General features: G+C 34.8%; 1 protein-coding gene across 5 annotated transcripts in view; it reads left to right on the top strand.

The window, feature by feature from the left end:
* The window catches only part of LOC110111259 (DNA mismatch repair protein MLH3), an 82,278-nt gene that overhangs the window by 13,991 nt on the left and 56,443 nt on the right, over positions 1–11,844 (top strand). For all 5 annotated transcript variants that reach the window (XR_002304845.2, XM_020843036.2, XM_028697550.1 and 2 more), the window contains 2 exons: positions 10,540–10,694; positions 10,767–10,824. Coding sequence is in view for 4 of the 5 variants with exons in the window: in XM_020843036.2 (XP_020698695.2) it covers positions 10,540–10,694; positions 10,767–10,824 (213 nt within the window). In the remaining variant the exon portion in view is untranslated. The remainder of the gene's footprint in view (positions 1–10,539; positions 10,695–10,766; positions 10,825–11,844) is intronic.

Genomic DNA, 11,844 nt, shown 5'->3' with positions numbered 1-11,844 from the left:
GATAAACATATCATCCTGGAAGATTAGTTCAAATATGAGGAAAAACTTCCTAAGTATCACCCTAAAATGAAGCTGGCTGATGACTAATCAGCTCGAACAAAATCACCATTAATTGCTTTCCAAAATTGCTAGAGAAATTTTGAAAAAATTGTCCTGGATCGTCATGGCCGATATTTTATAGTCCAGGCCGATCCACCAGGCCGATGTCCAAAAATAAGTATTTCCTAAGTAGATTTGGCATCAGATTCTTTCTGAATTGAGCCTATCGTCCTTGTACATACAAAATCGTCCAGGACGATGTGTTTTGCATAATGACGGTTGCTTTAATAAGGATGCCCTAATTAGGGTTTCTGCTTTTGAACAGATCGTCCCGGCCGATATAAATATCGTCCAGGACGATGTTACCAAAAACAGTAAACTCTAGGGAACAGTCAGAAACTCTTATACGTTACAAGGCATCAGGAGCCACAATAAATACAATAGACTCAAGAAAGAAAAAAATGGTACAAACTGACTCAAACCTAGTCTATCCAATTTTGAGCTGGTTCCAAATTGCAGTCTGATCGTGTGGACCTGAAATGTCAGAACGTAAGGCAGTCATAGAGAAATAAGAATGTTTGCTATTATCAAAATCATAAACCATAGATCCGCAACACATTGGACATATGGTTCAATGATCTACCCTCTCATATGCAACCCTTCATTTGTGTATTCCTTCATCTCTTCCTACAATTCAAAGGTTGTAGGAAGAGCTTCTCATTCTTCTAACCTAAATTAGGCGAGTGTGCATCCTTCTTTGAATGTCAAATGTTCAAGGAACTTTCAAGAGTTTGCAACTTCCAAGTTGCATCTTCTTCTCTTCCCTTCCAGTCTCCTAAACCCAAATTATGAGAGTGTACACGTTCTCTTTGAACACCAAATGATCAGAGCGTTCAGAAGTTTGTGGCCAAAGTTGCATATTCTTTTCTACTTCTACAACTAAAAAATTGTAGAAATTTCTCTCATCCCACTAACTCGAATTAGATGGGTGAATGTCCCCTTCTTTGAACACCAAACGTTCAAAGAAAATCTTCCACTTTGCAACCTTCAAGTTGCATTTCTTCCTTTCTTCTCTATAAATCAAACTTGTAGAGAAGTTCCCTCCTTTTTACAACTCAAAAGTTGTATGAAAATCTCATTCATTTAACCCATATTGAATGAATTAAACCTATGATAAATCACCTATTTGTTGAATCAAAATCAACAAGTAGTTCAATTCAAATCATTTATTTGTTGAACCAAATTCAACAAATAATTTCATATCAAGCCAAGGAGTCAAAATCCTCTTTCATTCTCCTAACCCAAATTTGGTAAATGAGTTCATCTCTTTGAATATTTGAAAGTCCAAGGGATCCTTGATGTGTAGCCCAAATCTACACATCACTCTCTTATGTTTGCTCAATCTAAATCTAGCAAACTAAATACCCATCATTGAACATAAAAATTCAATGATAATCCCTATTGATTTTTAACTCCAAAGTTATAAATCTTCCTCACTTATAGTGCCAAAATTAATAGGTGATCTATCCTTCTCCTCCAACCCCAAAAGTTGTAGGAGATTTCCCCCTCTTTAGCTTTAAAAACTAAATGGAGTTCCCCAATATTTAGCCCAAAAGCTAAACATTAGATTCCTACGTTCACTTTCTAGCTCCAAAAGCTAGAGAGAATCTTCCAACATTTATTCCAAAGTTATATATTGGACACCCTTTCCTTAAATCCAAATTCTAAGTGAAACACCCATACTGTGACATGCCACATAAGCCTCACGCACTTAGATGTAAAACCCCGAGGCATGCTAGGACTAGGATTTTTCTTTTTATGCGCACGTGGTTGATGATTTGGTGTGGTTGCCTATTGGATTGTCTGTGTTGTGATCACTTGTTCTTAAGTGTTTGGTGTAGAAATATACATGCTTTTCTTGCAGGGGCCATATCCAAAGAAGGGGCGTTCATAAATAATAAAAATACTTGCATAACAGGTACCAGTTAAATCCCTTCCAAGTGATGTGGCCAATAGGGTAGAAGCAGATGTTTGACACTCTAAGTGCTAAATAAAATCTTGGAGGTGATATTTCATTATATAAACTGCCTTCTAGTTCTATTTTGCAGGCTTGAGTCTTTTACACTTTCTAAATATATTTGATAGAAGTAAGACTTGTATTAGACTTGTTGGGGTCTGAATCAAAAGAAAGAAGTGTACTAGAAGGATGTACCTGCTGAAGGTGAAGCCTGATGTCCATTCAAAAATCAAGAGCTTAAAGACCCCCCAACAATTAGAGTCTGTAATAAATTTGAATGGGTTGTATAATGACATACAACTCAGCTGCCAAACTTAATTGTAATAATTGGGACATTACTTATATTTTTGCTATAGTTGCTTTACATCTTGTAGCATGTGTTGATTGTTTACTGTGTGCGTAATAAAAAACATGATTTTTCTTAGGTTTCTTCTCTTGCTTGTTTGGGTGTTGCCTGGACTTTGATGCGGTAGGCTCTTAGGACAAAATAAGATTTCTACCCTTTAAAATGTAAACAACTTAAAATCAATTTAGGTTTCATGATTTTCTATCGAAAAGAAAATTGCATGGCTCCCTTTTAAGGAGCCAAGCTTTTTTTTTTTCCAAAATTTAAATTGAGCTTGCATAGCCCGTTTTTCATTTAGAAAAGCCTTCACTTAAGGATTAGATAATCAAAATTTACTTTCTTTATGAGTCAGCATATGCATACCCTGCATAACTAGGCATTTTTGTCTCAAAGCCATGCTATAAGCCATACTTTCTAAATAAAATAACCCTCCATTCTTCATATGCATTGAGACAGGAAAACATGGTTTTAAAAACATTTAGGTGGGTCTAGCTGGTAGTCCTTTCTAGGCAAAGACAATAAATCCATGAGTTGTGCTGGCTATGCCTTATGTAAGTTGTAGTTTATAAGTCCCTTTTGCATTCCGTTAGACTTAAGTTCGAGGTACTACCCATCGGTAGTCTTCACCTTAGTTTTACGATATGAGGCAATGATCGATTCAAATCACCATACAAGTCCTCACCTTTCGGGCAATTTCTCTAACATGTATTGTTGGAATCTAAGCCCCAAACTTCTAATCAAAATGTCAACTTAAACAAAAATTAGAGTTAAAAAATTTAAAGCCCAACATAGGATAGTTCGAGCACCTATGATATTTCTCAGAATCAAGTGCTTCTACTTCACCTCATTTAGCTCTTGTTTCAAAATCTGATTATAAGTTGATATTTTCCCCCCTTTGAAAGTCCTAAAGGCCAAAACCTTTTAGTTAGACTTTCATGGATTTAAAAAAAATCAAACTTTAGCCAATATTTAAATGACTCCCAAAAGAAAAAGAAAATGACTAGTTTAATCAAAAGTTTTCTCAAGCATCAAAGCTTGATATGTAATTAACCATATGGGCTTGCCCCTATGGGACGCCTGTACCCTAGAAATAAATATACCCCATTCAACCAAACATTGAATGCGGGAATCTCTGTTTAAAATTGTAAATTTTATTATTGAGTCCATGAGGAAATGATATTTTTACCCTTTAGGATAATATATCATCATTCTTATGCCATACTCAATCATAAAGTATGCTATCTTTCGCCCCTTGGGCTTACATAAAACAAGAGGGTAAAATGGGAAATTGCAAAACTAAATTAAAATACACTTAATAAACGAAAATAAAGCAAAGTGATCTCGGTCGTCGATCTTTAGCTCCTCCTCGGATTGGCATGGACGGTTGGATGTCCGCATCAATAAGTCTTAAGAGTTAGGTCACGGGCACGTATTTTTCCTCAAGTTCACCTAAGTAGAAAGCACACGACTGATAGCTTGCTCATTTCTTTGACAATTGGAAAAAGACAAGCAAGTTCAATCCCTTCTCTAAGTATGTTAAAGTGCAAATCTAGGAAGAAGGAATTCTAAATCGCTAATATTAAAAAAAAAATCATTATGATCAAGTCCATTATGTACAAAGCGGTAAACTGAGTAGAATCTTCCTTGGCTTAGCACTTTATTCCAACTTGGCGGAAAGAAATTTGAGTTTTCCTTTCAACCTTAGTGTCAAATTTTCTTCTAAGCTTCAACAAGTTTTTTAAAGTCAAGAGAAAATGTCAACCATTGATTACCTTTCAAAGTTGGATGACTACATTCAAAATTTCAAATTCACATTACAAGGGATTTAAAAAAAAAGACATTTATTGTAATATCCAAGAAATTTTTTTGATGATTTGCATGATTAACTAGTTTGCAACTAACATCATCCATTCTATGTGTACTTTATATACCGGGGGAGTATATGTTGACCATATGTATTTCACATATTTATCTTATTGAGTGCGACAAAAATGGAGGGTACAATATCACGCATGGAGAAAAGTATTGCTTGTACAAAATATACCCTACAGTCGCTTGTTTTACAAAGCTAACAGTGTAGAAGCATTCAGAGCATCAAGATTACACTGACAATCAATTTGATCAAACAAGATGAAAAAATGGCAAACAGTGCAACATTGCTTGAGTCTTATTCAAAATATGATTAAAACAAGAAGTATACAATTGAAGCTATTTTACAAAATTGACCATGCTGATGTGTTTAAAAATAAAAAAAAAAGAAAAAAAAAAAACCATGCTGATGTGTCCAAAATGTTACAATTATCTGGAAAGGACACATATGTTGCTTGGGTCATCATAAAAACTGCAAAGTAAATTCTAAAAATTTATATGCACGTGAAGCAATGACATAAAATTTGATGCTCTCGAATGACTATAGTTTTCTAGAAAGAGTTAATACACATGTTAATATCTTTTTCTTTCTTTGAAATTTTGAAAATATATTGAAATCAATTCCCCTTTCTTCAAATCTCTTCCAATCATGTTTGATCCTTGTCGTGTTAGTCAATCATGTTTGATGCTTTCAAATGATAAAAAAAACCCAAAAAGGTCCCACGCCTTATTGTTTTCACATGCAGTAGCTCCATGCTCCTTGGTGCTCTAAGTGCTCCCCTCTCATCTCCTTCATGATTGTCTCCCTATCTCGCCTTCTTTGCTTCTACACCTTACTTGAAATGCTATACAATTAAGAAGTGAGGAACTCAAGTGGGATCTCATTTGGAAAAGGCTTCGATGAGTCTAATGATGTATGTCGAGGAAGTTGTGTGGGAGCTCAATATTGAAGGCATTGACGGGACATATGGAGGAAAGGATAAGAAAAGTTTGTGTGATGTGTGGACTTAGGCTGAAATCCCCTAAGTAGAAGAAGGAAGTTGCAATGGGTGCTTGTTGGCGAGGCCCGACAAGACAAGTGGTATGTAGAAAAGAAATTTGATTTGATATTCATGGACTTAAAGTTGTCATTTTTGCTGCTTGGTCAAATTTAAGTTAAATTCTATTGTCAAATATCCATCTCTACTTCCAACACCGTATGCTTCTTGATTGCAAACAACCATGTCTTAGCCCAATGACCCTCTTTGATGCTCGACATCTCACCAACACCAATCATCGTTTAGCCTTGAATCCAACGTCTCCTTGCAAATTTTGCCATTTAGCCTTTTCTTCTTTTACGTCAATTCATCGACTCAGCTCCTCAAAGTTTGACTTTGATAGCCACCTCTTCCTACTTTTCCCTCTATATTTGAATATCCCTCTCCATTTCCTTTCTTTCTTTACTCTCTCTAAGTCCCTCCCTTTCTCTCTATCTCTACTAAATATAATTAGAGATAAAAAAAGAAAAAGAATAATGCAAAAAAGATAAGAAAAACCAAAATAAAAAGAGAGTAAATGTCAAAAAAGAGAAAAAAAAGTTTATATATTTGCCTCACACAAAAAGATTCCAACTTTTAAATGTTGCAACCCAACCTGTAACATATATACATAAGTGGATATAATTCGATCTTTGATAACTCAAAATGAAAAGTTTGCATGCATTTTAATGGCAAAATATTTAAACACGTAATGAAAATGTAGATAATTGATGTAGACAAAGGGGGGGTCAACTCATGTCCAAAATAATACAAATTTTGGCTTCCCTTGAGTCTACTATTTGAGCTGAAATTTTAGCTCATTTATGAGCTGAACTTTAGTTCATTTATTGAACTAAGGGTTAGCTCATTATTAGCTAACATTTTAGTTTATTTATTATCTTACTTTTTATTAAATGTTATTTATAATTTTAAAGTCTTCTTTTATGATGTCTCTTGGGGTTCCAAAAAGGACTTTTGGAATCCCAAGAAAGGTGTTTAGTATTCCTATGCATGACTCCTTGGTTTCCTCCATAGGTTTCATTGCATTTGCTCCCTTGGATTCCGGCTGGCTGCTGGTTTTCTGTGCCTGGGATCCTTTTCCAAGCGGCCTCCTTGGTTCCGTGCGGCTGCTGCTTCGGCTCCCGCGGCTACCTCTTCGGTTTCTTGGCTTGGGATTTATTTTTAGGTGTTTTAATATTGTGATGTTTAGGTTCTTGTGTTAGTTAATGTATTGTGTCTCTTTGTATTCCCTTTCATACCTATATATATATGGGGGATTTGTAATGTTTGAAGTATGATGTTATGAAAATGTTATTTTTGGATAAGCTATAACCTGCGGGTTTGTTTTGGAAATCCTGCGGTTTAGCCTTGAATCCAACGTCTCCTTGCAAATTTTGCCATTTAGCCCTCTTCTTTTACGTCAATTCATCGACTCAGCTCCTCCAAGTTTGACTTTGATAGCCACCTCTTCCTACTTTTCCCTCTATATTTGAATATCCCTCTCCATTTCCTTTCTTTCCTTACTCTCTCTAAGTCCCTCCCTTTCTATCTATCTCTACTAAATATAATTAGAGATAAAAAAAGAAAAAGAATAATGGCAAAAAAGATAAGAAAAACCAAAATAAAAGGAGAGTAAACGTCAAAAAAGAGAAAAAAAGTTTATATATTTGCCTCACACAAAAAGATTCCAACTTTTAAATGTTGCAACCCAACCTGTAACATATATACATAAGTGGATATAATTCGATCTTTGATAACTCAAAATGAAAAGTTTGCATGCATTTTAATGGCAAAATATTTAAACACGTAATGAAAATGTAGATAATGTTCAAGTCTTGTAAATGTTTCTCATGGCAATTTTAAACTCAAATACGGATCCTTGAAAATTATGCAAACACCATGAAAAGTGTATACACCCATTATGCATCAAGTTGCCTTCATGTGTTATGATAAATATGTTAATGTCACATTGAAATATCAAAATACTGTCCCCTCCCGTGGGTGTTTGAAAAACTTCTAATTGTTTTGAAAAATTCAAACTTCTTTTTAAAAGTTATACTCAAACTTTTCAAGGTAATCATGCCCTTGAGTGGGCTGCCCTACATATATAGTAGGGTGGTAAGTTTTTTATCTTAAATCTGATCCTCCACATCCCAAAAATTAGAGTCGATAGGTTTTGAACTCCTTGAAAGATATTCAAGCAATAAATTTCATACAAATCACGGTTAAAGAATAAATTCAAGTCATACTCTAAATGCAATTATGTAAATTTGCCATCAAATAATTGATCGTGGATCTCACAGTGATATTTATTATTTTCTTTGCTTAAGTTCTTCTATTCCTCTTACAAGAAAACTTCACTTGCAAAATGCAAACTCTATAAACATGTCTATAAGAACTGTTATGAGTTATAATACACCTGCATGATCCATTGCATATGAGGGTGGAGTTGACAAGGTCTATAATAAACTAAATGCCCATACATGCACTCGATCCTTCATAAACAAGCATATATGCTTGATAAGGTTCCAAGTAATCAAATATCCTTATAATTGGTTCGTCTATTGCAGATGATATTCGGAATGGTCCATCTAAAAACAAGCTATCAAGTTGTAAAAATATATGTTTCAAATTTCACACCCTTTTGATTGACGTATTTGTTGTTTATCATAATTGGAGGGATTTGATTTCAAAAATAAAGCTCTCAATTTTAAATGCAAATGCTTCAGGAAAACATCGTTATCGATGGCCGCCTTAACTTAAAATCCTAATCGAAGTGGATCCTATTATTAAAATGCACCAAAATTTCAAAATAAATCATTTGGGGCTAAAAATCTCAACAAAATTAAAAAAAAAAGAAAAAAAAAGCATTTCAAGCAATAAATATATTTTTCAAGCTTAAGATAGCAGTTCATACACCATCCATAAGTGTTTGATGAGGGTGACAAATTTAAGATATATTATGTTCGAGTGGCGTCGAACAAAAATCTACCCAAATTGAGCCTCTTTTTAATTAAATAAAGCTCAATTTAATTAAATTAAAGTCAAATTGATCGGATCGACCCACAATCAGTCCAAATCGAACATAATCAGACTTCTTCGAGCCTCGTCGAACCAAGTTCAATGCAATTCAGTGCCGATTCGAGCCCAATTTTGCAAAATTAATTTGATCGGACCCAATTGGACACACATATCGACCCAAATGGATTCGAATCGGGTCCAGTTCCGATCCAATTTCCGCCAAATTAACCCAATTCAAGTTCAATTTCACCCTAAGCATGATATATCGACTTTGTGGCCCTCTCTCATCATTTCCCCAAATCAGGAAAGTCAATCTAACAGCTAAAATTCAAAGATCTTTGCTACAGGGTCTTCCCCTTTGAATTATGTGACAGAAGATCAGTATATCGTGGCAGAATCTTATCGAGCGATCGAGGCCTCGTTTCCTGTATATAGAGGGTGGGAGACGGAAGTCAACATCATTTGACTTCGTTTGTGACTTGTGTCTCCATTTAACCGAGCGTGAAGAGGATTCAACTTCCCCTCCGATTTGGCTTGCTGCATGCGATATCTTGAGTGGAACCGATCCAGATAGCGGAGAGAAGGAGCTGTCTTCCGTCTGGCTACGTCTTATGCAAGGTGTGGTTTGTAAGTCATTTGCATTCCGTTATTCTTAGGTTCGATGCACTACCCCTCAACAGTCCTCACCTTAGTTCTAGAGTCTTAGGCATATGTTGACGTCAGTCATTTTATAAGCCCTCACCTTCTAAGCATTTCCTCCAACATGTGTTGTTGGAGTATAAGCTTCAACATTCTTAATAAAATTGATCAACTTAAACAAAAAATTAGATTCTAAAATGTAAAGCCCAATATATGATAGTTTTTGAGTACCTCTGAGTTTCCCATCAGAATCAAATACTCTTCCTCCATTTGGCTCTCATTCCAAGAACTCCAATCAAAGTTGATCCCCCTCTTCTTTTGAAATTCCTAAATACCAAATCTTTAAACAAGAATTTTATGGATTTTAAAATGAAAACTTTTAGTCAATCTTTCGATTATTTTCAAAAGAAAGAAAATCATTAGTTTAATCAAAATTTTTCTCAAGTTTAAAATACTTGAGTGTAATTAACCTTGCCGCTATGGGGCATCAGTTCCCCTGAATAAAAAAAATTCCATTAAATCAAATATTGAATGATGGAATCTCTGTTAAAATTGTAAATTTTGTTATTAGTCTATAAGGAAATGATATTTTTGTTCTCCGGGATAATATATCACCTTTTTTATGCCATGCTCGATCACAAAATATGCAATCCATTGAGGATGACAAAATTTCTCCAACATCTGGTACTATCAAAACGACAAGCAACATAAAAAGATTTAGGGCATGAGGAATAGGGTTGGAGTGGGTTGACCTGCTTGCAACTTTCACGAGAGTAGTTGCTCTCACACATGCAGATTTGAATGTCACTAAGGCAATGTTCTCATGCGCGACTCACGGAGCAGAGTGGTAGAAATAAGTGGATAGTGAAGAAGTAGGTGTTGTGTGTGTATTTTAAGAGTTTTTGGTGTTAGATATGTAAATAGGTAACTTTTAAGTGTTATGTACGTAAATCTCCCTAATATTAATTATTTTAAGTGCACATACTAGTTAAGTTATTTATTATTTCTCAATTATTCTTAATGTTTTAGTAATTCAATTTTTATGCACCATTTTTAATATATAAAATATAATACCTCATGCAATTCGTGTTCGTATCTTATATTTTCAATAATTAACGTGTTTCTTATTCGTCATGTCCCTATCACCGTGTTTGTGTCTGTGCATCATAGACTGTAATAACAATCAATGAGTAATAGGAGTGAAATATGGATTTGTTCTCTTTGCCCTCTTTGTCCTTTTTGTCAGCCCTCTGTTTTGGTGCTAGAATTCTCTTTGTTGTGATACAGGCAACAATTCTTCAATTGTCTATATGGGCATTATTATAGTGAATTCACTTATGTTAGGGTAATGAGCTAGATGTATTCGTTTGCTGGAGTATCTTATTGTCTTTCTTGTTCAAGTGAAATGATCTTACATTCATATTTGGTTGATTACTGAATTGCAATGAATTTTTTGTTTTTGTCTATTTTATTATGGTGTGCCCAGAGTCCTTTATGAGTGCATAGCAAAATAGTGTTTTAACACTTATATGATTATGCTCTCCAAAATGTGCTATTCCATCAATATTTGGATTTCTATTTTACATGAACAGCTACATCAAAGGTTCACCTTGTGGCTGATGCTGGTACTGGTGCAGAGGCCCTTGGTTTTAGAGGAGAGGCTCTTTCTTCCATTTCTGATGTATCTTTATTAGAAATCAGGTCGAAAGCTCGTGGAAAGCCAAATGCATATTGCAAGATTATAAAGGTATACATACTTATTTCTTATTTTGACATTTATCAGGACGATTGTTTCCTGATGCTTTCCTAAACAAAGCAGAGCTCGAAGTGCTTATTTTTTGGAATCGATGACCAGCGGGAAGATGTGGGCACAACTGGTAATGTTCTCTCTTGCTTTTCCATTATAGCATTAGAATATGGCACCCCGATAGTTATAATAAGATTCAAGTGTCGCAGTGTGTGTTTCATACGAGCTTGGATTAGCCTCCATTTAATACTGGCTATGTATGACATTTCTTAATCAGACTTAGGGATTATGTTTTCTCTTATGTTATCCTATCCTTTCAGGGTATTCAACATGGAAGCTTTGCATGAATGTGTTTGACATCAACAACTTTGTGAGTAACAATTAAATGCAGGCATGGGTTGGCAATCTATTTGCCTCGATTACCTTGACTGAAATTCATTTTCAAGCCAAAGCATGGAAACAAATGATGCTCTTAGGGGGTAGGGTTTGGTAGTGGAAAAGCGACTTTGTTGGAACTTAATAATGGTAAAACGAAACTGATATGAAGACAGCTAGGTTTGGGCCGAAAACTAGCCCAGTTTTTGGACTTTGTTAGGGACTCTCTTGATTTTACCTAGCCCCAATTAGGACAAGCGCAGTGGAATTTCAAGCTTTTGCTTATGCTTAACGAACATTATGAACTGAAGTTTTGAGATTTCAAATGTTTAGAATAATTTAATTCTTAGTCTCTAGTTTTAGAAAATAGATTATTGATATATGTTTGCATACTTCTGTCAGATGGTCCGCTCACATAATTAGCTGATTTAAACTTGGGAGTGGAAACAAAGGATTGTCCACACACATGGTGTGAATGAGTTGCATAGAAACAAAAGCAGTTCTACTCAAGTTTGGCTCCTTAATTATTTTCATTGTTTGTGTTCAGTTTGTTTTGTTTGACTTATTCTTGAGCATAAATGAACACAAGCAAAAACTATTAGTAAAAGTTGAATTTATATTATTTCGATTAAAAAATGAAGAAAGAATCAAACGAAGACCTCAGAACATAATGGCAACATTTAACACCACATAAATCAGGCGTGTGTGATAGTAATAATAATAATGATATTTATCTTGGCAAACTTTTAACGAAGTGCATACAAACAAATAGAAC

Source organism: Dendrobium catenatum, unplaced genomic scaffold, assembly GCF_001605985.2.
Source record: "Dendrobium catenatum unplaced genomic scaffold, ASM160598v2 fragScaff_scaffold_970, whole genome shotgun sequence".
Taxonomy (NCBI): Eukaryota; Viridiplantae; Streptophyta; class Magnoliopsida; order Asparagales; family Orchidaceae; genus Dendrobium; species Dendrobium catenatum.
This window is presented reverse-complemented; position numbering and strand designations above follow the sequence as displayed.